Genomic DNA, 24,279 nt, shown 5'->3' with positions numbered 1-24,279 from the left:
GGAGACTGCTTTCCTTGTCAAGATTTATATATATTTTGGTCCGTTTCACCTAAAATCGATTGGATCGCTTAAGAAGACATGGATCAAAACAATGGATTCATATGGATAACTTTTATGCTGCCTTTGTGTTTTTGGAGCTTTTAAAGATTTGGTCACCATTCACTTGCATTAAAAGGACCTACAGAGCTGAGCTGTTCTTCTAAAAATCTTCGTTTGTGATCTGCAGAAGAAAATAAGTCATAAACATTTGGGATGGCATGAGGGCGAGTAAATGATGAGAGAATTTTCCTTTTTGGGTGAACTATTCCTTTAATCCATGTCGGTTTTGGGTGAGAAATCGATCAAAATGTAACTCCCCTTTCACTGTAAATCTGCAGTCTCTTTGGCACAGCAGGATTTGAAGCTCGATTACACTTCCTTGCATGTGACGTGTACGCAGAGCGCGTGTACAGCACTCTGTGTATTCGTCAAGTGCGAGAAGTGTAATATTTGCCTTCCCCAGAGGAAAGTCATACTAGTTTGAGATGGCATAAAGGTGAGTAAATGATGTGAGTATTATCATTTTGGGGTAAACTATTCCTTTAACACTAGATTAGATTTTAATACTTTGATTTAATTTGAATTAGTCTGTAGGCATTAATGCCAGCTATAATAAACTTTGACTATTCAGAATAGCAAAGGGATTTTTTTGTGAAAGGCTTTAGAATGATCAGCTTTTTAAAATAATTTGACATTTTAGCCATTCTGGAATTTCCACCAGACTAGTCAGTAATTAGCCACGCCTCCTCTTTCCATAACCCGCACTCTAAAACACGTGCATACACAAGCCTGCAGACATCTATTTCGCCAGTGTTTACCAGGTATAGGGCTGTTACAGAGAGGGGTGTTATATTTCATGGCACCTATTTAAATTATATCTGACAGGTAATAAGGACTATGTCTGCATGTCATTTAATAATAATAATAATAATAATAATAAAAAAAAAAACACTTGCAGCACCTTTTAAGATGTTTTATTATTTTTTTAAAATACCTGTACGCTGTATGTTTTGCAGTGTAGATTCAAAAGAACCAACTGATAGGAGGGAATCGGACTACACTGGGTGGGTAAAAATATAGATTTTCGGATTTTTCGATTTATCATTCATTTGAACGATATTGATTCTTAAATCCCAAGATCAATCTTTTACTCTATGCGCAACCCTCTACTACAGTGAGAGAAAATCGCCACATTAGCAACCAAATTTCGCGCTATGCGACTAAAATATATATTGGCAACTGGCTGGTAAATGTTTAAATTTCACTTACCAGTAATCGTGTAGTATAGTGGTGGAGTATTCAGAAGTGAGATCCTTTCACTGTGTGTTGAGAGTAAAAGTTCCGTGTAATCCACCTCCAAAGACGAGATCCACACAACCTATTTGTCATTGAATAATATCTCTTTTAAAACCCTTTCTGTTCTCTACAATCAGTTGTTGATCAAAAGATGTGATAAAACCTTTCAAGTCTCTCTCCTTAACATGTGTTCATTTCCAGATGCTTTTTACAGAAATCCCTTCTTTCTAAAAGAGACAGTACCAGTTTTTAACATGTGTTAAACAAATCAATGTAAATACCTGTAAATAGTACAAATTATACTTATATAATAAACTTATAACAAAAAATGATATATGCAATATAATATATTTTATTGATTGAATATATGGATTTGTTCATTTTTAAAAAGCCAAAATGATGAAAAACTACAGTAATAAAAGAAATTATTATTTTAGTACTGTACCTAGTTAGAAGGTCCCCTATATAATTAACAGCATTAGCTGGGAGAGAATTTATTTCATACGTTTAGTTTCATACGTTCAATACGAAATTCCATATCAGTGCATCCCTAAACAAAAACCCTAACCCTAACCCTGAGCTGCAGTATTTTGCTACTCTTGTGTTTGACAACCGTGAGAAGATGCACCACTATACTGTTTAGGTGAAGGTGTCAACGGTATCTTTGGAGGGTGGTGTTTTGGAAAGAGGGGGCATGTCTAAATTAACGCTCAGTCTCGTGGAAGTTCCAGAACGGCTAAAATCGCTTATAGCACCATTAATGGTATGGAAAAATCCTGAAAATCTTTTGGCTCTCGTATTTTTTATTTATTTTTTTATGAAGTCAGTTCTGAATAACACAGATAAGAGTAGACATCACAACTTCCCTGTGTTCATTAGAATGTTTCCCCTGTAGTTGCTGAGCAAAAGCTGGAGCACAGATATGACAGTGAGCGCTCAGAATTTAGGCCAGTTTAAAAATATTCCACTGTCAGTGTAAGAGCTCTTCTTTGGTGTCTTTCTTTGCTCTTCAGTCTCTCTGTGCACTTCTTTTTCCATTTCCCTCTGTTTCTCAGTCTAATTATCTATCATTATGTTTCTTATTTTAATTTATTTTCTGTCTTCATTTATGCGCATCTGTGCACTCAAATAGTTTGTCTCCATTCAGGTTGTCAGTAAACTGGTGCAAATTCGTGAATACATAGGGAAGGCAACATCCATGAGAGACGATCTGTTGGAAAAGAATGATGTGCCTGCAAACGTGGAACGTCTCTCTCTCCTTATCGCTCACCTGAAAGAGCAGGAGAAGTCCTACCTACGTTTTCTTCAGAAGATACTGGTCAGTATTTGTCTCCAAGGTCTATTGGAAATTTCGTATTTGTCATTTGAATGACTTTTATTGCCAAAATTTATTAATTTATCTAGATTGCAAAATTGTTTAAGGTCATATGAATTGTTGTGCAATTGTTAAGATTGTTCAGATCAAATATAAGAAAAAAATAAGGTACTGTAGGCTTTAAATGGCTGAAAGTACTGTAATTATCTAACATTGTTTAGATATCACCTGCTCCATTCTTTAGCTGTATATCTATGGTTTTAAACTTGAATTCATTCTGATGTGATGCTTTTGCTTTTTAAGTGACTGCTTTCCCTCTAACATACAGGCTTTTTACTTTTGTAAATGATCAGTGTGTGATCAACCAAACCGCAACACTGTTCAGGGACCTGCGTCCTCTCCCACTGCTCAGCAGTCAGTCAATAACCTGAATCATACCAGTTATGCAGTGTTAGGCTTTGTTCTTAGTTTCACAGGCTTGATTAACGTAGAGGCCAAATCTAGGGCAACATGTTCCTCAGCATGTTTCTGCACTTCAGTGTGACCTCACTTGTAGTATCTTGGTTTTGAGTGTGAAACGCAAAGACAGCCTTTAAATTGTATTGCGCTGTTGCCTTTTCCTTATTCAGTTTAAATTTCAAAATAATGCAAATGTAGTAGTAACTGCATTTTCTTCCATAGTATCTTGCTTGAACATTGTTTCCATTATTAGCTTAGCATTTGCACGTAACCCATAACTAGCAGCGTTATTAGCAAGTGCCTGCAGCGTCTACATCAAATTCGGTCTGTTCTGAGCCTTGCTCCTCCTCCCTGCGCTCTACAGGCTAGGGAAAATGAGGATGAGGATGAAGGTGCCACAGTGGACTCTGCAGTGGGTTCAGGCTCTGTGGCTGAGAGCACATCTCTGAACCTGGAGCCATGCTCAGAAGCCTCCAGTGCCACTGTGAGTACTCACAAAGGGCCCCTATTTTCCTCTTGGTTCCTTAACTGAGCATAGATAAGGGTGTAACAGGCATGCAATGCGAATTCTAGAGCTCATACCTTGAAAGCATAGTTGGCTTGCTTGGATTGCTGTTTCCTTGGAACAAATGAGGGTTTTGCTTATGTTTCCTTTAAGTTAATTTTCGTAGGCATGTATCTGTTACTCTAGATTGTGTCTGAATGTGTTGGAAGAGGTTTTTGAGTTTTACCTTTTATTTATTTTTTTATATATATGAATCATTTAGTATTTGTGTGTAAAATCAATGCTGAACATTTCACATTTTATTTTTTATGTACAGTTATTTAGGATACATGATGATACTTTAGATGTGTGTCATTAAACTGTGTTTTGTGGTGAGTTATAGCAGATTTCTGTGAGAAATGTGATACTGACTGATTGCCATGAAACTGCTAAATGATGATATTTGAGGCATTTGCAGCTAAACAGGTTCTGCTTGTTAGATGCTGTACTTTTGCTTTTCGCTTGGTCTCATTCTAAGATGCTTACTTGCTAATCATCTTTTGCAAGTAGATAACAGTCAAGTAACGTGGTCAGAAATATAAGTGTACTTTGTACTATAGAGTTTATTGGATTATTTTGTTAGTTTGGTTAGTTTTCGTATGAAATTAACATGCAGAAATTACAGTTATATTGTCACAGTCAGGTGCCTCAGTCAGTTGCGGCTGGCATCATCCAAATTGGTGAAGTTGCCAGGGCAACTGAAGCGGGAGCAGGAATATAGAATGTGGTCGGCCGTCTGCTCCTTGCCATCACCGCATTCACAGATTGGGTCATCAGTGAGACCCCACTTGTGTAGGGTGGCCCGGAAACGGCCATGTCCAGTTCTTTTTGGTTCAGCTTGACCCATGCTTGTCTGGGTAGGTCATTTCCAGCGGGTTTGTTAGATACTTTGTCGATAAACTGTTTCAGTCTGTGGTTGTTATTATTCCATGCGTCTTGCCACTTTTTGTTAGCCCAATTGGTGCCATTGTCATTATTTGCTTCTTTCATAAGGCGCCTCATTGTGTTAGAAGGTGGGTGCCGGTATTCTAGGCAGAGGATCGTGGTGTTCCGGTTGCAGATGGCATCGTGCAGCAGGTGGTTGGGGTCATCCAAGGCATTCAGTGCAAGGTTGATGCAGCTTGCTTCTCTGCGAAGATTTGGTGGAAAGATGCCGCTGAGAATCGGTAGCAGCTCAGTGGGCATAGATCTAATGCACCTGGTGATAATGCACATGCTGTTTGGTGCTTTGAGAACAGCTTATACTGATGTGTGACTCCATGCTTGATTTGCCTTCCAATTTTATTGTGTAAATGTGCCACCACCAGTAATGTATCTCTGTGCCAAGTGCCAACCTCCAACCTCTGTTAGCTGTTGCTATTGCATAGTTCCAGGTTGATCGGTGATCCTGTTCTAATGAAATCTTTCTATTTCATTCTTTCTCAGGGCCATGGGGTGTGTGGAGAGCAGAAAGAGGAGCTAGAGAACATGCGTAAGCAACATGACCTGCTGAAGAAGATGCTGGAACAGCAGGAACAGCTCAGAGCACTACAAGGCCGTCAGGCTGCACTACTTGCCATGCAGCAAAGCGCTGAACAAGCCATAGCTGTGATGGATGACACTGGTGAGGGGAACAGGCATACTTGTTTCATTCTTGAGTTTTAAAGTTAGATTTTTTTATTATTATTTTTTTTTTACATCGTACATGTGTGTTACAGTTGTTACAGAGACTACAGGAAGTGTGTCTGGTAGGAGTATTACCTCAGAGCTCAATGATGAACTCAATGATCTTATCCAGCGCTTCCATAACCAACTGCATGATTCTCAGGTATATGCACACAGACCTAATCAGCCAGTGGTTTAGCCTCTTCCTTTTCACTAGGGTTGTCAATCTAATGTTGACTTGCCACGATATCATAATTTTCACACCAGTGCGGTGTTCACGTTCAAACAGACTAACCAGTATTTACAGTATTATCGCTGGTTGGACGCTTAGTGGTATTATGGAGTAATTTTCGTTAAGCAATAGCCGAAACAATAACGCAAGGCAGCTTGATTTCAAACACTGAACTTTATTTTTTAATTTATTTTAAGTAAAAATGCGAATGAAACTAAAAAATGAAGCACAATTAAAAGGTGTGTTGTTAATCTGTATATAAAGTGACCCTGCAGAGTTGTGCTCACAACGAACTGCTCTGTAGAAATAAAGCGAACTGAACTCAAAGCACCTCCTGAGATGGTCTGAGGTCATTTGCAGCATTTTCACAGACGAGACTATTCTTGCAAAATAATTTCAGAAGACTGAAACAAAGAAAGAGTGAGAACCCTTTACATACACGTGTTCCACAACACTGCATGCCTCCGAACAAACAGTGCGTCAGACAAGCAGAAAGACGGCTTTTCTGTCAGCTGTTCTTAAAAATATAATAAAATGTGTTTTTTCAAGTGTGTGTCTGTGGGTCTAACAGCATTTCTTGTGTCATTCTGAATCCAAGACATCTTACAGTTACCCACCATGCACATTATATTCGCTACCTGCAATTAAACAACATCTGTCAGTGTTCGTACTTTGCTGCATGTCGGTAAAGAACATCTGGCATTCAGTGCGTTATTTAGGTTCATTTATCATGGGTCGCAAATTCTTCATTAGGCAACTATTCTTTATTTAAGGCTATTCTATTCGTTAGGCTATTGTATTGATATTGGAAGTTCCATTCATAATGTTTCCCCCTTTTACCCGGTATAAAATTTCATACCGGTGTTGTCCCTTGTACCGTGTAAAACCAGTAAAACTGTACACCGTGGCAGCCCTAATCTAACACATTAGTTTTTTGTACAATTAATTATTTTAAAAATAATAAAAGTTTTTTACTATGGCTGTCCAATTTAATCTACATTTTTAATCTATTATATTCTGTATATAATTAATCGCACTGAGTTAACGTGTTAAATCGACGGCTCTAAAATTAACATTTTAACTTGTGCTTCCTGACCTGTATGTAAATTCGTGAATAAGGGATTTTCTGCAGTGACACAATGTTACTGTTACCTGTCTAAAACAAATATAAATATTAGACTTGTATTTCTATTTCTCTCAGTCTCGGACAGTCCCAGACAACCGACGACAGGCAGAATGTCTCTCTCTCTCCAGAGAGGTGTGCCGATCACGCACTAGCCATAATTCCCGGCGTCAGTTGCTGACCACTGCCCCACTAACAACTGCATCAACCTCCGCTAGCGCCAAACTGACCAAACTACAGGAACTACAGGACAAAAAACAGACCATGGACAAGATCCTCCAGGAACTCCACTCTCTTAGAGATCAGACGCTCAACAACAGCTCCTGTAAGGCCCCCTGCAGTTACTAATACTTTATCTAGTTTCCGATTTAGTAAAAGACCATCTTTTCCCTTTAGATGGACTTTTTATTCAAAATGTTTTTGTTTGTTTGTTTGTATTGCATTAGAAGCTTCTCTCAACAAGTACGGATGTGTTCAATGTGTTGTATTGCTGTACCTTTGCAATCGATGAACAATTGAAAATGTCTTTTCCCAAAAAGAATTTTGTGGACAAAAAATGAAAATAGAATAAGTTGTGAAAATAAGACATGACTTGGGACAGTTTGATCTTTTGATTGGACCGTACATCTATCCCTCACAGCCTTGTCTAATTATGGTGTCTTCCCTGAATAACATTAAAAAAAAATATGTTTGTGCTTTTCAGGTCAAAGTGTCGGTCAACGTGTTGTACGTATGGGCGTGTCCGAGCGCCCCTCAGTTTTGGGTAGAGAGGGAAATGGGCCACGTCCAGTGAGGCAGGACTCCTCTTCCTCTTACACACAGATAGATGATAACAGCCACCCTTCTGACAAGCTCAGGTCTCCCTATTCTGTTCTCTGTCCTTTAGCTTAAATGCGTGTATCAAAAGGTTTTTGTTGTTAATAGTCTTTAGTGCTGCATTTTGCTTCATATCTGGTTTGTCCCTCCCTTTAGGAAACTAAAAGAGGTGCATAAGCGTTTGAATGAACTGAAAGAGCTTGTTCAGTATTATGAGCAGACATCAGACATGGTGGTGGATACCGTTAACGAGAATGTGGAGGATGATGATGCGGAAACTGAGGATGGATCACTTTTTGAGGCTATGTTTGATTCAGAGCAGGAGAACCGTGAACCTGTCACCAACATCAGGTACCAGAGGAATCTGTGTTAGGAGGAATCTGAGTCATTTCATTCCTGAAATAAATTTAGCTTCTGTGTTGTACAAGAAATATCTCTCATTGTGGAGTTTCTAATTTTGCTAATATTAGGTCAGGCATCACCCCAAAGCACTGTCAGACACATTTTAGGGTGGGTGAACCAACCCTGGGTAATCTCTAGCTGTTTCTGTGCCACTTTTGTGCACATGGTGACTACTATGGAATTTGGTGAATACTTAAAGGATTAGTTCACCCAGAAATGATAATGCTCTCATGATTTACTCCCGAATGTGTATGTCTTTCCTTCTTCAGCAGAACTGAAATGAAGATTTTTTTACAGCATCATGGCACCCATTCGCTTTCATTATATGGACAGTCAGAGCTGAAATGTGCTTATAAAAATCTTCATTTCGGTTCCGCTAAATAAGGAAAGACATACACATCTTGGATGGCTTAAAGGTAAGTAAATCATGAGAGAATTATCAATTTGGGTGAACTAATCCTTTAAGTAATCTCTCCTTTCTGTACTACTTTTGCAGGAACTTACAATGAACTGGCTGCTGTTAAACTGAGTTAATTTTTTTTGTTTATTAGAAATCCAGCCCAACCTCAGACTCCAGGTAACAGGATGGACATGAACAGTCTGACGAAGGCTCACAGCACCTCCAATAACAGAGATGGACGACTAAACACGGAGTGTGAGATCAATAACCGTTCAGCAACAAACCTCCGCAGTCTCAACGTCCCCTCAGTCACAGGTCAGACCTCACATTCTGTTAACATCCAGAAATATTCTCTGTTCTACTACTCTTAACTACAGCATCTTTAAAAAAAAAACATTTTAATCTAAGCTTTATTTTGAAACACCTTAGTCAACATGAAAATGCTTTTGTAATATGGATGGACCAATGTATCAAGTGCCCCAAAAGCCCCTGCAACCTTGAAAATAATAATAATAAATATAGCAGCAAGCAGAAATTCTGGGGCCAAGCAGACCAATGACAGAAAATGAGACTGCCGAAAATCAACGCTTGAATGCTATATTTAAAGCGGTTTATAATCCTTGAACCGAATTACTTACAATGTAATTGAATTTAATTTAACTTTTGACTAATAGGTAGTATTGCGACCAAATTGATATGGTATTGTCAGGCGGTGGTTATATTGGCACAATATAAAGTTTCATGTCGATTAACCAAAGCGTTTAAAAGATATAGCCTCAGATTAATTTTGGCATCTTGGCATAAAATTCATTGTTGCATTATAGGACAATGGTTTGGTCTATCAAAAAGCTTTTGATAACCTTTTGCAAGCATGGTGTAATGATGATGTAGGCCACATTTGATAAAGGTCTGATGAACGGCATAGGACTAGTTAGCAAATGTAGACTTTATGTAATCTCAAATATTTCATGAATGATTTGACTGACACCAATGGTTCATGAGGCAAAGTTGGTCAAAATGAGGACAGCTATCATAAAATATGAATTACTTGTGTTTTTGTGAAACACTGCGCTATACAAAACCACATGGCATCAACTGGTGGCCAATTTAATTGTCACATTTTCGGGCAAAGAGTCAAATATGTCCACCGTGTTTCATTCTGATCGGCCTTTGTTAACCTGGTCTAATAGCTGAATTGGCCAGGTTGTCGGCCAATGGCAGCCATGTTCTGTAAGCAGCAATACCGGGGTCAAGTCCATCATCGGCAGCTTGAGCAAATAATAGCATGATGACAAGTTTCAAGTCAAGATCAGATGAATGCTGTAGGAGGAGTTAGAAAAAGTATAATTTCAATTAAATTCAAAATAGTTGACAGGCAATAGGGCAGACCATGGGAAATATGGCATCATTGTCATAACCATAACTCAAGAAACTGGATGAGACCAGTTATGAACATAGGCCAAATTATTCGATTATAGGCCACACTATTAAGTAGTTATGAACAATGAAAGCTATTTTTCATATTTCTTGACCAATAGGTGGCATTGTTCCGAACTTGCTCAGGTACCATCAGGGTATGATAGCTATCACATGCACCAAGATTCGTTTTAATAGGCCAAAGCATAACCAAGATACAACCTTGTTTGGTGTGCTCGCTGTCAAATTCGTTGATGATTGGCCAATGGCAGCCATGCTCGTGTGTGTGTGTGTGTGTGTGTGTGTGTGTGTGTGTGTGTGTGTGTGTGTGTGTGTGTGTATGTATTACACACACACATGACTGTCCTCATGGTCAACGATGGCAGCTCCCACAAAGACACTGCATGCAAATTTTGAAGTCAGTCAGACCAACGGTTCCGTAGTTACAGCCACTTTCACGTTGTTTGCTGTTATAGTGCCACCAAGTGGCCAAACTCAGCAACTTTTTCTATGTGTTTTCAGATTGAGCTTTTATATAAGTGTCAAATTTGGTGAAAATATCTCATTCCGTTTAAGAGTTATATCCATTTACGTAAAAGCGGAGACAACTTTTAAAATTGTCGGCCTGTTTTTGGCCCTTGGAATCGAAATTTTGCCATGTTCCTCTCTACAATAAAGAACTTGTTTACAGCTATTCTTGTGGAGGTGGTTTCGTTCTGATTGGACGAATGGCCTAGAAGCAATTCGCTGAAGTAGTTTCGGAACTAATTTTAAAATGGCAACAGGCCATAAGGCGAACCATTGCAGGTGTGGTATTGTTGTGCTCGGCAAGTCCTCGAGGAAAATAGACCAGCGCCATTAAAGTTGTAAGCTCACAAAGTAATATTATTAAATTTTTTGGCCACTAGGTGGAGCCGGACCTAAACTACTTATCAACACCATGCCCTGAAGGTGTCTGACACATGCAAAGTTTTGTAAGGATAGGCCAATGCGTTCGAAAAATACAGCATTTTACGACTAAATTCAAAATGGCCGATGGCAAAAACGACCGACATGGTAAAATTGGGAACCGTTCGACTCGGTATGTAACACTGAATGTAAAGAGACAAGTTTCGTGATTTTTGGCCAAACTGTTCAAAAGTTATAAGCAAAAATAGCTGTTTTTTTTACAGTTGAAGTTTACGTACACCTTAGTCAAATACATTTAAACTCAGTTTTCCACAATTCCTGACATTTAATCATAAAAACATTCCCTGTCTTATGTCAGTTAGGATCACTACTTTATTTTAAGAATGTGAAATGTCAGAATAATACTAGAGAGAATGTTTATTTCAGCTTTTATTTCTTTTCATCACATTCCCAGTGGGCCAGAAGTGTACATATACTTTGTTAGTATTTGGTAGCATTGCTTTTAAATTGTTTAACTTGGGTCAAACATTTTGGGTAGCCTTCCACAAGCTTCTCACATAAGTTGCTGGAATTTTGGCCCATTCCTCCAGGCAGAACTGGTGTAACTGAGTCAGGTTTGTAAGCCTCTTTGCTCGCACACAATTTTTTGAGTTCTGCCCACAAATTTTCTATCGGATTGAGGTCAGGGCTTTGTGATGGCCACTCCAATACCTTGACTTTGTTGTCCTTAAGACAATTTGCCACAATTTTGGAGGTATGCTTGAGGGCATTGTCCATTTGGAAGACCAATTTGTGACCGAGCTTTAACTTCCTGGCTGATGTCTTGAGATGTTGCTTCAATATATCCACATAAATTTTCTTCCTCATGATGCCATCTATTTTGTGAAGTGCACCAGTCCCTCCTGCAGCAAAGCACCCCCACAACATGATGCTGCCACCCCCATGCTTCATGGTTGGGATGGTGTTCTTCAGCTTGCGAGCCTCACCCTTTTTCCTCCAAACATAACAATGGTCATTATGACCAAACAGTTCAAGTTTTGTTTCATCAGACCAGAGGACATTTCTCCAAAAAGTAAGATCTTTGTCCTCATTTGAACTTACAAACTGTAGTCTGGCTTTTTTATGGTGGTTTTGGAGCAGTGGCTTCTTCCTTACTGAGCAGTCTTTCAGGTTATGTCGATATAGGACTCGTTTTACTGTGGATATAGATACTTGTCTTCCTGTTTCCTCCAGCATCTTCACAAGGTCCTTTGCTGTTGTTCTGGGATTGATTTTCACTTTTCGCACAGAATGCATCTCCTTCCTGAGCGGTATGGTGGCTGCGTGGTTCCATGGTGTTTATACTTGCATACTATTGTTTGTACATATGAACGTGGTACCTTCAGGCATTTGGAAATTGCTCCCAAGTATGAACCAGACTTGTGGAGGTCCACAATTTTTCTTCTGATGTCTTGTCTTTAATTTTCCCATGATGTCAAGCAAAGAGGCACTGAGTTTGAAGGTAGGCCTTATAATACATTCGCAGGTACACCTCCAATTGACTCCAATTAGCCTATCAGAAGCTAATTGGCTAGTTGCCTAAAGGTTTGACATCATTTTCTGGAATTTTCCAAGCTGCTTAAAGGCATGGTTAACTTAGTGTATGTAAACTTCTGACCCACTGGAATTGTGATTAGTCAATTTAAAAGTGAAACAATCTGTCTGTAAACAATTATTGGAAAAATTACTTGTCATTCACAAAGTAGATGTCTTAAACGACATGCCAAAACTATAGTTTGCTAATATGAAATCTGTGGAGTGGTTAAAACATGATTTTAATAACTTCAACCTAAGTGTATGTAAACTTCTGACTTCAGCTGTATATTTCCTGACCCGTAGGGGGCACTGTGCAGAAACTGAATATGACACATACCAAGTTTCGTCAAAATCCATCAAAGCATTCGGGAGATACAGCCTCATTCAAGTTGGCATGTTCTTCGTTGAATTTGTCGAAGCGTCATTCAAAAATGGCTTGGTCTATCAAAATTCTTTTAATAACTTTTTGTCCTGAATGTCTCCAGATGAAGCACGCTTCAGATTGGACGTACGGCCTAGGACGAGTTAGAAAAAGTATGTTTTTCTGAAAATGCAAAATGGCGGAAAATCTAGTCGGGCTAAAATTGAAACCATGCTTTCGATTCGGCATGAGCTCAGGAATCAGGGAAAAAAATAATTTTGTCTCTAGGACATACGGCCCAAGTAATTATAAGCATGAGTGAAACTTTGAACTGATGGTGGCGCTAGAGGGTTTGAGATATGCTATGGTATCATTTCAGACTGTCCTCTACCTGTGTACAAAATTTCATAACTTTCCCGCAAACGGTTTATGGGCTGCCATAGGAACCGTATACAGAATACTAATAAAAAGAACACTAACAGAAACAATAGGTGCCTACGCACCTTCGGTGTTTGGCCCCTAAATATAGCTGCAAGCAGCGATTTAATGAGGTTCAAGCCTTTAAGGTCCTTTTAAGTTCACATGCAACATAAATTAAGTATTAATTAGCCTGAAAACATCTAAAACAATGTTAAAGTGCCTTAATTTTGAGAAAAATCTGGTGAGGTATCACACAGATATGGTATTTTTTACATTCCTGACTGTTATAGTGCCACCAAGAGGCATAGGTATGCATTTTTTTCATGTGTCCTCAGAATGACCCCATACATAAGTGTCTCAAATTTTGTGAAAATATCTCATTCTGTTCAAGAGTTATAACTGTTTAAGTAAAATTGACCACGCCCACTGTTTACATTTTGGTGTAGTTTTGTGACGTTGAATCGAAAGTTAAATTTTTTTTTGATAATTATTAATAATGGGACTCCAGATAATCTTTCTGCACTGTGTTGGTTCCGATCAGGTAAACGAACTATGACTTGTTCAAATAGCTGCTAAAAGATGATTTTGTTGATGGCGGCCATGCTTTTCAAGATATGCGAATGTCCTCATAAACCTTGATGGCACCTTAGACACAGACACTGCATGCAAAATTTCAAGTCAATCGGCCCAACCATTCCATAGTTAGATCAATTTTAACGGTTTTTACTATTATAGAGCCACCAAGAGGTGGAGATGCACAATTGTTTTTGTGTCCTTAGAATGACTCCATACATATGTGTACCAAATTCGTTGACAATATCTGATTCTGTTCAAGAGTTATAGCCATTTTAGTAAAAGTGGCCACACCCATTACTAACGTTTTGGCATACCGTTTGACAATAAATAAAAATGTCAAATTTCCTTTGATAACTTTTCATTTTGGGACTCCAGAGAATCTTTCTGCACTGGGTTGGTTCTGATTGGGTGAACAGCCTAGGACTAGTTCGAAAAAGTAATCTTTTAAAATAACCCAAGTATTTATTGAATGCTTTGTTTCACACAATGGTATTTAAGGCAGACTTGTTCAGAATGAGGAGGTCTACAATATGGTATGAATAACGTGTTTCTTTGTGAAACACAGCAGTATATACAATGATTTACATGCATGTAAAATGCTATAGCGCCTCCCTGTGGCCATTTTTTCAAATTTTGCACAGACCTCTTAGGCCAAGAGACAAATAGGCCTACCAGGTTTAGTTCCGATCGGCCTTATTTAACCCCATATAGAAGCTGCTGAAAGCTGATTGGTCGACGGCGGCCATGTTTTTAAAGATTTTCGACTGTGCTTATAGAACTTGATGGCACCTTGGACAAAGACACTGCATGCAAAATTTCAAGTTGATTGGACCAATGGTTTTCTGTAAACCATATTCTGTTATAATAATAACTGTTATAGTGCCACCTATTGTCCGACCAGATTCTGCACACATCTAAAGAATAACATGCTGTATATGTGTACAAAGCTTGATGATAATTGTGTTTCTCGTTTATGAGTTTTCAGGTTTTGGGAACACTTGGCCACATCCGATTTTTTTTTTTTTTTTTTTTTAATTACCTTGTCATAGCCATGACAAATAAACAGTTCAAAAATGTTTTATAATGATTGATCTTGGCTGTGCAAAGAGTCTTCCTGTACAGGTTTTGTTGCTGTTGGCTGAAAAACCTAGGAGTAGTTCTCAAAAGTAGGTTTTTCAAATAAACTCAAATATTTAATTAATTATTTAATTTACACCAATGGTTCTTGAGGCAAAGTTGTTCAGAAAGAGATGTATCATATGATATGAACAGTGTTTGTCTTTGTGACAAACCGCACAGTATTCAACAATTTACATTCATGTAAAACGTGATAGAGCCACCCAGTGGTGTTTTTATTTATTTTTATTTCACACAGACCTCTTTAACCAAGAGACAAATAGGCCGACCACATTTTGTTCAGATCTGCCTTTTATAACCTTGTCTAAACGCTGCTAAAACCTGATTGGTCAATGGAATCCATGTTTTTTCAAGATATGCAGATGTCCTCGTCTACCTTGTTGGCATCAAGATATGCAACTGTCCTCATAAACCTTGATGGCACCTTAGACACAGACACTGCATGCAAAATTTCAAGTCATTCAAACCAACAGTTACATAATTAGAGACATTTCTATAATTTTAATTATTATTATAGCGTCACCAAGTGGCCAGTCCCAGTAAAATGTATCTTGTGTCCTCACTTTGATCCCCTACAGATTTTTTTCTCAAGTTTGGTTGAGATTGCTCATTGCGTTCAGAGTTATAGCCTTATAAGTGTTTTAGGCTCCACCCACAAGATTTCATTGGTCTATTATAGGCATGCGAAACAAAGTTCAAAATGTTTTGAATTATTGATGTAGGGACTACAAACAGTTTTTATAAACTGTTTTCATTTTGATCGAAACCCCCCACCCCCCAAATAATCTAATCGAAAATCATTTTGTTTTTACTGAAAAAAAAAAATGATTTTAAAAGATTAATCTACATTTTCTCTCATCTTCATTTGACAAAACAGGTTGTATTTAAAAATACTATGAAAACTGAATGAAAAGTTACACCACTCCAGGGGGCGCTTGGCCCCTCAGAAAAACGAATCCTCCATTCATCCTCATTTAACTACCAGAAAGTTTTATATCTCATTGGAGACAGTTTTACTCTAGTTATTTAAAAAATTAATTTTATCCCCTTTTCTCCCAATTTGGAATGCCCAATTCCCACTACTTAGTAGGTCCTCTTGGTGGTGCGGTTACTCGCCTCAGTCCGGGTGGAGGAGGACAAGTCTCAGTTGCCTCCACTTCTGAAACCGTCAATCCACGCATTTTATCACGTGGCTCGTTGTGCATGACACCGTGGAGGCTCTGAGATGTCAATCTGCACAAGTTACCACGCGCCCCATTGAGAGCGAGAACCCCTAATCGCGACCACGAGGAGGTTACCCCATGTGACTCTACCCTCCCTAGCAACCGGGCCAATTTGTTTGCTTAGGAGACCTGGCTGGAGTCACTCAGCACGCCCTGGATTTGAACTCGCGACTCCAGTGGTGGTAGTCAGTGTCAATACGTGCTGAGCTACCCAGGCCCCCTAGAAGAGTTATTTTTTAATAAAAACTGATAATTGAAAGGAGTCATACCTATGAATGGATATAAGCTTCAGCTGTCTCTATAAAAGTTTTTTTAAATCCTCATCCAGTAATAATAAATGACTGTGATTGTCACATCCTAGCCAGTGCTGAAAAAAGTAATAAGTATCACGTGACAGTGTTGTCTATGCACTGTTTCGGTAGCAGTCAGGACCTCTGTACAATAATTTAAACTTTATTTAATTATACTGACAAACTTTGAATTACCATTTAAATAAAAACGGACCTTTCTGCCATAATTTACTCACTCTTGTCATTCAAAACCAGTATTACTTCTTCATCCGTGAAACACAAGATTGAGGGACGAGAGGATCGTGTTTGTGGCTGTCCAAGCTCCGAAAGCACACAAAAAAGCGCCATTAAAGTCATCCATAACACTCGTGCCTTCGATTTCAATTCTTCTGAAGCCATATGATTTCAGACTGAAATGTAAGTGTTAATTCACCTCGTCACTCATTTGAAACTGCCATGCATGCAAGAATGACCTTGTTAACATGAGCGCACCTGATATCAACGCTGTGGGCTTTCAAGAGGTGCACGCACAGGATGCGCTGTGGTGCCAGGCAAAAGTTTAGAAAAGGCAGAGGAAAAGAAATTGTGCACATTGGTCTTTATATGTATTTTCACTATTTTTGTTGAATGTGTGAAAGTGAATGAGATTTAAGAACGGGTCAGTCTTCCATGCCCTCATTGCAATACCGCCGCGCGCCCCGCACTTTGAGAACTGCTGGGCCACACCCAAAACATATTTGCTTATATCTTTGGAACGATTCGACGAATAAAAATTATTTTTATAACTTTTTGCCGGAGGGTCCTGAGTTTCGTGAGAATCTGGCAAACAGCCTTAGATGAGTGCGAAAAAGTAGGTTTTTCAAATAAATCGAAATTGTAAAAAAAGTTTCTTGCGGAAATGGAAATTCAAGTGACCATATCATTGTGGGGCACTGCCGAATTCACTGCCTATACGGTTCCGGAGTTATTAGCAAAAACGCAAATTAGCTAATTATACCGCCACCGTGTGGCCGTTTGTCAAAATTTGATATGCGGCTTCGAGTTGACACCCTGCTTGTGTATAATCATTTCCATAACCTTTGGCCATTCCCAATACGATTTATAAGGTGCTGAAATTTTATTGGCCGTTGGCAGCCATTTTTGTTAATTTTGTTAATATCATTATATGACATCACTGCCATATACAGTACAGTATAGGACCAAACTCCACATACCTTCTGTGTGCTGTGCTGTGGGATGCAACAAAAGTCAGCAAAACTTCTATTTCTGTTTATAAAGCTTAATAAAGTGATACTGCTGTTTACATACCAGAGCCAAAATCACAAAGTCAACCAGTGATGAAATAGGAGATATACTAGCACTATAACATCACTATACAGTATATATTTAATTAAAGGCCATACAGTATACAAACGCTGTTCATTAAACAACACATATTATTAACCACGCTACAAAAGAGACAACATGTGCATGACAACATAAATAAAACACAATAGTAATTAAACTCCATGCATATTTGCATAAATTTGTTTGCCTCGGTTGCTTTCTGTGTTCTCTTGATGAGCTAAAAGCAGATCTTACATTCATACAGGCGGGATCATCACAGATGTTTTGTAATACTGTGACCCAGTCAGACCAGAAAACAGCACAAACATTTGTAACTCCTGAATGAGAGATGTTTATGGTGATATTCTGCTGGGTGTGTGTGCTCGCCGGTCACACGTCAGACTCGCCGGCGTACGGAGATTTATCATGAATAAAATATATTCAAATGTCTGTGAACGTCAAATCTGTCAACATTTCTGCTGCCTTCAAACCTGTACACACGTTTCCTGGCACTTGTCATGCATCAAAAGCAACATTTGGATGCTTTGATGTTGTTTCATGGATGTTTCTCCATTCACCGCTGTTGCTTCTTTATGCTGATGGTCACAAGTGTCCCCACTTGACAGCAAACACACAAACACTGACTGAGGCAAGCAGTTGGGAGGTGAGTGTAACTCACAAGTGCACACAATGAACTGGTAACAAACAACAGAAACGAGAGTTATGTAGGAAGAGAAAATGAAGGACAGGTACGCTGATAATCAGCTAGCTGCGCTTTCAGCGTCTCCATAGAAACACTGATCACGCTCGCCAAGCGACAACTGAACACACATGAAGAAGTGGAAAACACAGAGAACAAACCTGACAAACTCACCAAGATTTTTCAGTTAACACAACCCCTGGACCCACCTATATCTGTCACGAGCTGCAAAACATCAATCAATCATCATTTATTTTTTTATACATTTTGCTAAGTTTGAAAATTGCACTCACAAGATACAGGCTAATTAATCCATAAACCATATCATTGTGGGGCACTGGTGGATTCAGAGAAGCTACAAATTTGTATTGTTGCCTATACGGTTCCGGAGTTATGAGCAAAAATGCGAATTAGCTAATTATACCACCACCGTGTGGCCGAATATCACAAAATTTTAGATGCGGCTTCGAGTTGACACCCTGCTTTTCTATAGTACTTTCCATAACCCTCGGCCATTCCCAATACGAGTTATAAGGTGCTGAAATTTTATTGGCCGGTGGCAGCCATTTTTGTTAATTTGTCGAATCAATTTTTTTAACAATATGTTAGCTTTTGAACCAAAGAAGATGCATATTTAATTTGAACTTTGTCACTCAAACGGCTGCAAAGTTATGACAGTTTTTTAGTTGTAGCGAAACTTTGCTGACATCATCTTAACGTACTGTTGACTATGTGCTGTTTGGTTACATTTGGAGTTTCCGATGAGTAGATATTGAGAAATTACTCAAATTGCATTAAACCGAAGGAATTTTATCATTAATATCTTCTGAACGATTTTACGTATCGAAATTCTTTTGATAACTTTTTGTCAGGAGGGTCTGTAGATGATGTATACCAAATTGCATGCCGATCGGACTAACGGTCTTGGAGGAGTTCGAAAAAGTAGGTTTTTAAAAGAATTCTAAAATTATAGACGGAAATGAAATCGGAGACATTTTGTAGGGCTTGACTCAAGGAATTGGAGGAAAAAAGAATTTCAATTCTATCCCTTACAGTTGCAGAGATGTTTATTATAGCGCCACCTAGAGTCAGATGGGTGTGTGTTTGTGCGCCTGAGTAGTGAGGGGGATTTGGGATCATCCTGCCAAGTTTGGTTCTCCACGACTTACTGTCTCTGACGCCCAGACACTTTTAGGGCAGAAAAAAATAAATAAAATACAAATAAGAAAAACAAGAAAATCAGTACAATAACATTAGGGTTCCAGCAGCTTCACTGCTAGGCCCCTAAAAATAATAATCCTTAGAAGAACAATAGGGTCTCTGCACTTTCAGTGCTTGGGCCCTAATAATAATCCTTATAAGAACAATAGGGTCTCCGTATTTTCAGTGCTTGGGCCCTAAGAAGCCACTTGACTCACCAAAATAAGGAATTTTTTTATTTTATTTTTTTGTCTGTGTGGTGGATTTATCAGCAGAGAAATCATAAGCATACAGTTAATTAACATTTAATTATAATTTGAATTATAGATCTGCTCAATCAAAACCCGGTTGCATCAAATCTGCATTAATGCATCATATCTAATAATAATTGTGTTAAGACTTGTAAAGAACTGAGAAATTTACTTTTTTACCTCTGTATTTTCCCTTGTATCTGGAATAACCGTGCATGTATATGTAGTAATTATACATAGTTGTTAAAAAGGTTTTCATTCACAGAATTCAACATCCACAATGGACAGTTATGCAAAGAAATGTGTGATACAGTAGTTTCCTTCAGGATCAAAGCACGTTTAATTTTTACGGGCAACGTGAAGTGGTGTAGTTTCAAAATTTACAGTGATAAACCCTTTGGCCTTTGGTTTAATGAAAAAAATATCAGAAAGAGATTAACCGGTTATAACTGTTTACCAGCATTTAAAAATAAAGATTTTACTCTGGATCAGTTGAAAATCACTTTGTTACCGTTTTTGGTTATGTTCTGCAAAAATGTTTTTTTTTTTTCGTTTTCATTCATTGAACCGATTTTAGTCCCTGTTTCTGGCATCCCCAGTCAAACCAACCGCGGTCTGGAAGTACACTGTTCTGACAGCCACGACGAAAACGGTGCTTATAATAATTACAATAACCTGAAGGAAGAGCAGAATGACACACTTTCTAAGCATTCTTTCATTGAGCTGGCCAGCGAGTCTTCACATAATGACAATATATGAGGCAGTTTATTTTGATTTTGCCATTTTTTTTGTACTTTTTGTAACAGACTACGCTATAACAGCCTATAATAATGAATTTGTGAGACACTGGACAATAACGCAATGCCGAAGACAAAGATGTCTGTCTGACAGATATGTACACATTTGTACATATCTATGTACATGTCTATATGCCGCCCTCCCCCCGAGTACTCGATGAGTAATTGAGTAATCACATCGAGTACTCGAGCTGACAAAATGTTCATCCCTACTGCCAATATCTATTGGCCAATTATTGACCAAATTAAAACCATCTGTATATCGGTTATTTGCATGAAAACGCTGATATGAAAAATCTATGGTTTATGTATAATTAATTAGTAAAACATTTTGTAAAAACGGTGAATTCAAATGCACAATCCAGAAATAATAATATCCACAATATATAGAAGGGTTGGCACTCCTAAGACAATGTAATGTTTAATTTTAAATCTTTCTTGTTCTCCTGGTAATGTGGAAAAACTGCCATAAACGGACGTGAGCACTTACCTATAGGCTACATGATAAATCATCTAAAATGCTTGGAAACCAGCAGACTTCTGACTTCTGAGATATTTGGTATGATATCCATTACTGCTGCATGATTGATTGAATAAGATACTAAACCTTAAAAGGCTGCATTTTAAAATATAGACTGTCTGTATTTAGTGCTTCAGTCAGCGCTGTGTGAGCAAGCGGTGCCCTCTAGCGGTCTGGATGGCATTATCAATTATCCATTTATAACACTATAATACAGAAGGATTTTGTTCCTTTGGTTAAAACTTTTTATTTTTCCATGATGTTGAAGAAATACAAAATAACCCTTTTTTCATATCATTGATTGCTATTGTATTTAGTTATTCTTTCTATCTTTTTATCTTCTATTTATCTTTCATTGTGGCCCTCTTTAAAATTTTGTTATCTCATATGTTTAATAGATAAAATTTTTGTTCAATGGAAATGTATTTTAGAACAATAAAAAAAGGTTTTGTACCTCTTTCTACATTTTAAAGCATAATTCCAAAGTAAAACACTCATTTGATGACAAAAGTGGCAAAATATCATTAACTGTATCAGACTATAGTTTTTTTGTTAAAACCGGTATTGGCCAAAAATTTTCATATCTGTGCATCCCTAATTTGTAGGAAGGGATTTTATCCTGCAGGAGTTGATTAGATTGTGAATAGTGCTCTCTATTTGATATATGGTTGGAGTAGAGGGGTTGAAAAATAAGAGGACTTAGTGATGTCAGTCAAATAGGAAAGTCAGATATTAATGTGCACATATTAATAGTTCACAATAAAACCAGGAATGTCTTTAAAATATGGTAAGGTTTAGTTTCATTCAGTGCACTTTAAAACAGTGCATGCTTCTCTCCACACAGTATGCAAACAAATCCTCAAATTATTTGTCTCTTAACTATTTCTTTCTTTTTATTTGCATTGTTTTCTCTGCAGAATGCCAATACAACCGGGACAGGCCTTATGATGGAGTTAATGATGAGGAGGATGATGATGGGGCACTGGAGGAGGAGGATGGGGCGAGAGGTGGAAGCAGAGACAGTGATGGTTCAAGGTCCAGTCGTAGAAGCAATCTAGAGGGTGACGTAGATTACGTTCAAAAGGTTCACCGTCTTCAAACAGCAAAACAGAAACTAAGACAGCTGCAAGAACTAGTTGCCATGGTGCAGGTGAGTTCCCATTCATCATGTTCCATGAAAACTAATAATATATTGTCAATACATTGAGAGGTTCTGTTTATTCTTCATGCAAATGTAATGTGAGGGGAGCTGCGATTTATTTTTCTTCTGTCTGTTAACGTTAATTTAGAGTGATGATTCAGATGGTACTACAGCTAATGAGGATGAGGATTTGAAGCAGCAACCCAATAACATCAGAGCGACAGCTCCAAAAGCCCAGAGGGACATCACCCTCTCTGACAAGGCCAGGTTAGTGTGTGCTTGTGAATGTGAACGCAAAGTCTTTCGTTTTCAGTTCACAATGTGTTTAGTGTGAAAAATTGCTTTACTGAAGTTTTTACTTATTTAAAAACTTGCATATACAATTACATGTTTGTGTTTTAGAGAGAAATTGTATGAGGAGAAACTCAAGCAGCAACAGCAGGAACTGAAGCAGCTTCATAAAGAGCGGCAGAGACTAATGGATATTCAAGGCAAGATACAGGATTTACAGTGGGCTTGTCCTGACTTAAAGGTACTTCACACATATACACATAAAAACACTTATGATGACTTAAAATAGGCTGCTATTCACACGTACAGAACAGCTGTGCAGCTCCTGAGATAAATGAAACTGTGTCTTCTCTTGCCAGTCATCTGTGAGCAGCAGTGCCAGTGGTCAGATGATGAGGAAGATTCCTGCAGCAGCCTCGACTCCTGCTCCTGTACCATTACACTCTTCCTCAGCTAAAGCCAACACTAGTGGGCTCAAACCCACGGCTGAGCCTCCTCCTGTCACAATCACTGATAATGAGGTGATTGGAAGTAGAATTAAGATAACCTACTTTAATGCAAAACATTTTTTGTAAGAGGTCATTTCTCCATGACTTGATAATTAACACGAAATCGCTTTTTTGTGTTTGTGGTGTGTACGTCAGTGAAATGACCCCAGACACATCGCAAAAGTTCCGCCCTATTGGTTAGTTCCATATGATGGCCATGTTTGAGTTCTGGTTTGGCGAGTGTGGTCATAGCCATTTCCAGTTTAGCCAGAGGCTGCTGAAAATGGCATTTTATGAGGATTTTACAGAAAATGTATTGTAGCGTTGCAATGAAGACACATAAGGACGATCTCATAAACGGTGTGTTTATTTAAGGCTGTTGTCTGCCACAGTTACACCGTACACTCTGTAACTGTTTGGAGAACCACACATGAAACAGTGGTGAACCCCTTCTGCCCACAGTTTCCCCCTTGTACACCCTGAGCGGGGCGTCCCCACACACACACACAAACATTCAGGAGCAGCTGTCAATGCAAGACATTACAACCCAGTAAATGTATTTGGCAACAATGTCTCATAACCGTTAGAATATAACAATAAACAACATTTCAACACGTTACAATGTGTATGCAGTTACATCAATGACTATGAATGTAAAAACAATAACCGTAAAAATAAACATCTGAAACCAACACTTTATAAAACTGCAATTTCTGTTAACACCCAACTTCTGACATATTACACATATGCAACTATGTTCACTTTTTGTTAACACTTTACAATAAGGTTCAATTCGTAAATATTGGTTAATGCATTTGGTAAAATGAACTAACAATGAAATTTTTTTTACAATTTGGTTATTGTGTGTATCAGCTGTGGTCGGAGATGCGAAGGCACCAGATTTTGCGTGAGGAGTTGAGACAGAGGCGAAAACATTTGGAGAGTCTAATGGCTGAACAGCAGAGGAGAAGCACACTCACTGACTCTCCATTCAGGAGTGACACTCACGATACTCAGTCCTACAGCCGTGATGAGAGGTAACACATGGCCTTAACAGCTCATTCTTGATCTTAGTGTTTGAAATTGTGTTTATATTAATCTCAGATAATGATAACAGATGAGACATTTTAATCTGTCAGAACTATGGCTACCTGGGGTGGGTCAACCCAGTGTCCCCTTGGTGATGATAGTAATTTCTCCTCTGAGATGGGGGCTGAGGAAGACGATGATGAGCATGAGCACGATGAGGGAGAGGAGTCCAGTTCTACTGATGAACTGCATGCTTGCTCTACTAGAAAACAACGCAACTTCAACATGAATAAAGACACAGAACGGTACATTCACACTTGCAAACACCAGAATTGATCTAGGGATCAGATCACTCCAGT

General features: G+C 38.4%; 1 protein-coding gene across 9 annotated transcripts in view; it reads left to right on the top strand.

Annotated features, from left to right (window-relative positions):
• The window catches only part of LOC127444115 (pericentriolar material 1 protein-like), a 68,366-nt gene that overhangs the window by 5,633 nt on the left and 38,454 nt on the right, over positions 1-24,279 (top strand). For 8 of the 9 annotated variants that reach the window (XM_051703313.1, XM_051703310.1, XM_051703309.1 and 5 more), the window contains exons 5-18: positions 2,483-2,653; positions 3,474-3,593; positions 5,079-5,256; positions 5,351-5,460; positions 6,731-6,977; positions 7,356-7,509; positions 7,625-7,819; positions 8,422-8,585; positions 21,889-22,121; positions 22,261-22,379; positions 22,515-22,644; positions 22,763-22,924; positions 23,765-23,928; positions 24,031-24,225. In XM_051703313.1, coding sequence (XP_051559273.1) covers positions 2,483-2,653; positions 3,474-3,593; positions 5,079-5,256; positions 5,351-5,460; positions 6,731-6,977; positions 7,356-7,509; positions 7,625-7,819; positions 8,422-8,585; positions 21,889-22,121; positions 22,261-22,379; positions 22,515-22,644; positions 22,763-22,924; positions 23,765-23,928; positions 24,031-24,225 — 2,342 coding nt within the window. The remainder of the gene's footprint in view (positions 1-2,482; positions 2,654-3,473; positions 3,594-5,078; positions 5,257-5,350; positions 5,461-6,730; positions 6,978-7,355; positions 7,510-7,624; positions 7,820-8,421; positions 8,586-21,888; positions 22,122-22,260; positions 22,380-22,514; positions 22,645-22,762; positions 22,925-23,764; positions 23,929-24,030; positions 24,226-24,279) is intronic. The other variant, XM_051703314.1, reaches the window with a different exon arrangement.

Source organism: Myxocyprinus asiaticus, chromosome 7 (genome assembly GCF_019703515.2).
Source record: "Myxocyprinus asiaticus isolate MX2 ecotype Aquarium Trade chromosome 7, UBuf_Myxa_2, whole genome shotgun sequence".
NCBI classification, from domain to species: Eukaryota; Metazoa; Chordata; class Actinopteri; order Cypriniformes; family Catostomidae; genus Myxocyprinus; species Myxocyprinus asiaticus.
This window is presented reverse-complemented; position numbering and strand designations above follow the sequence as displayed.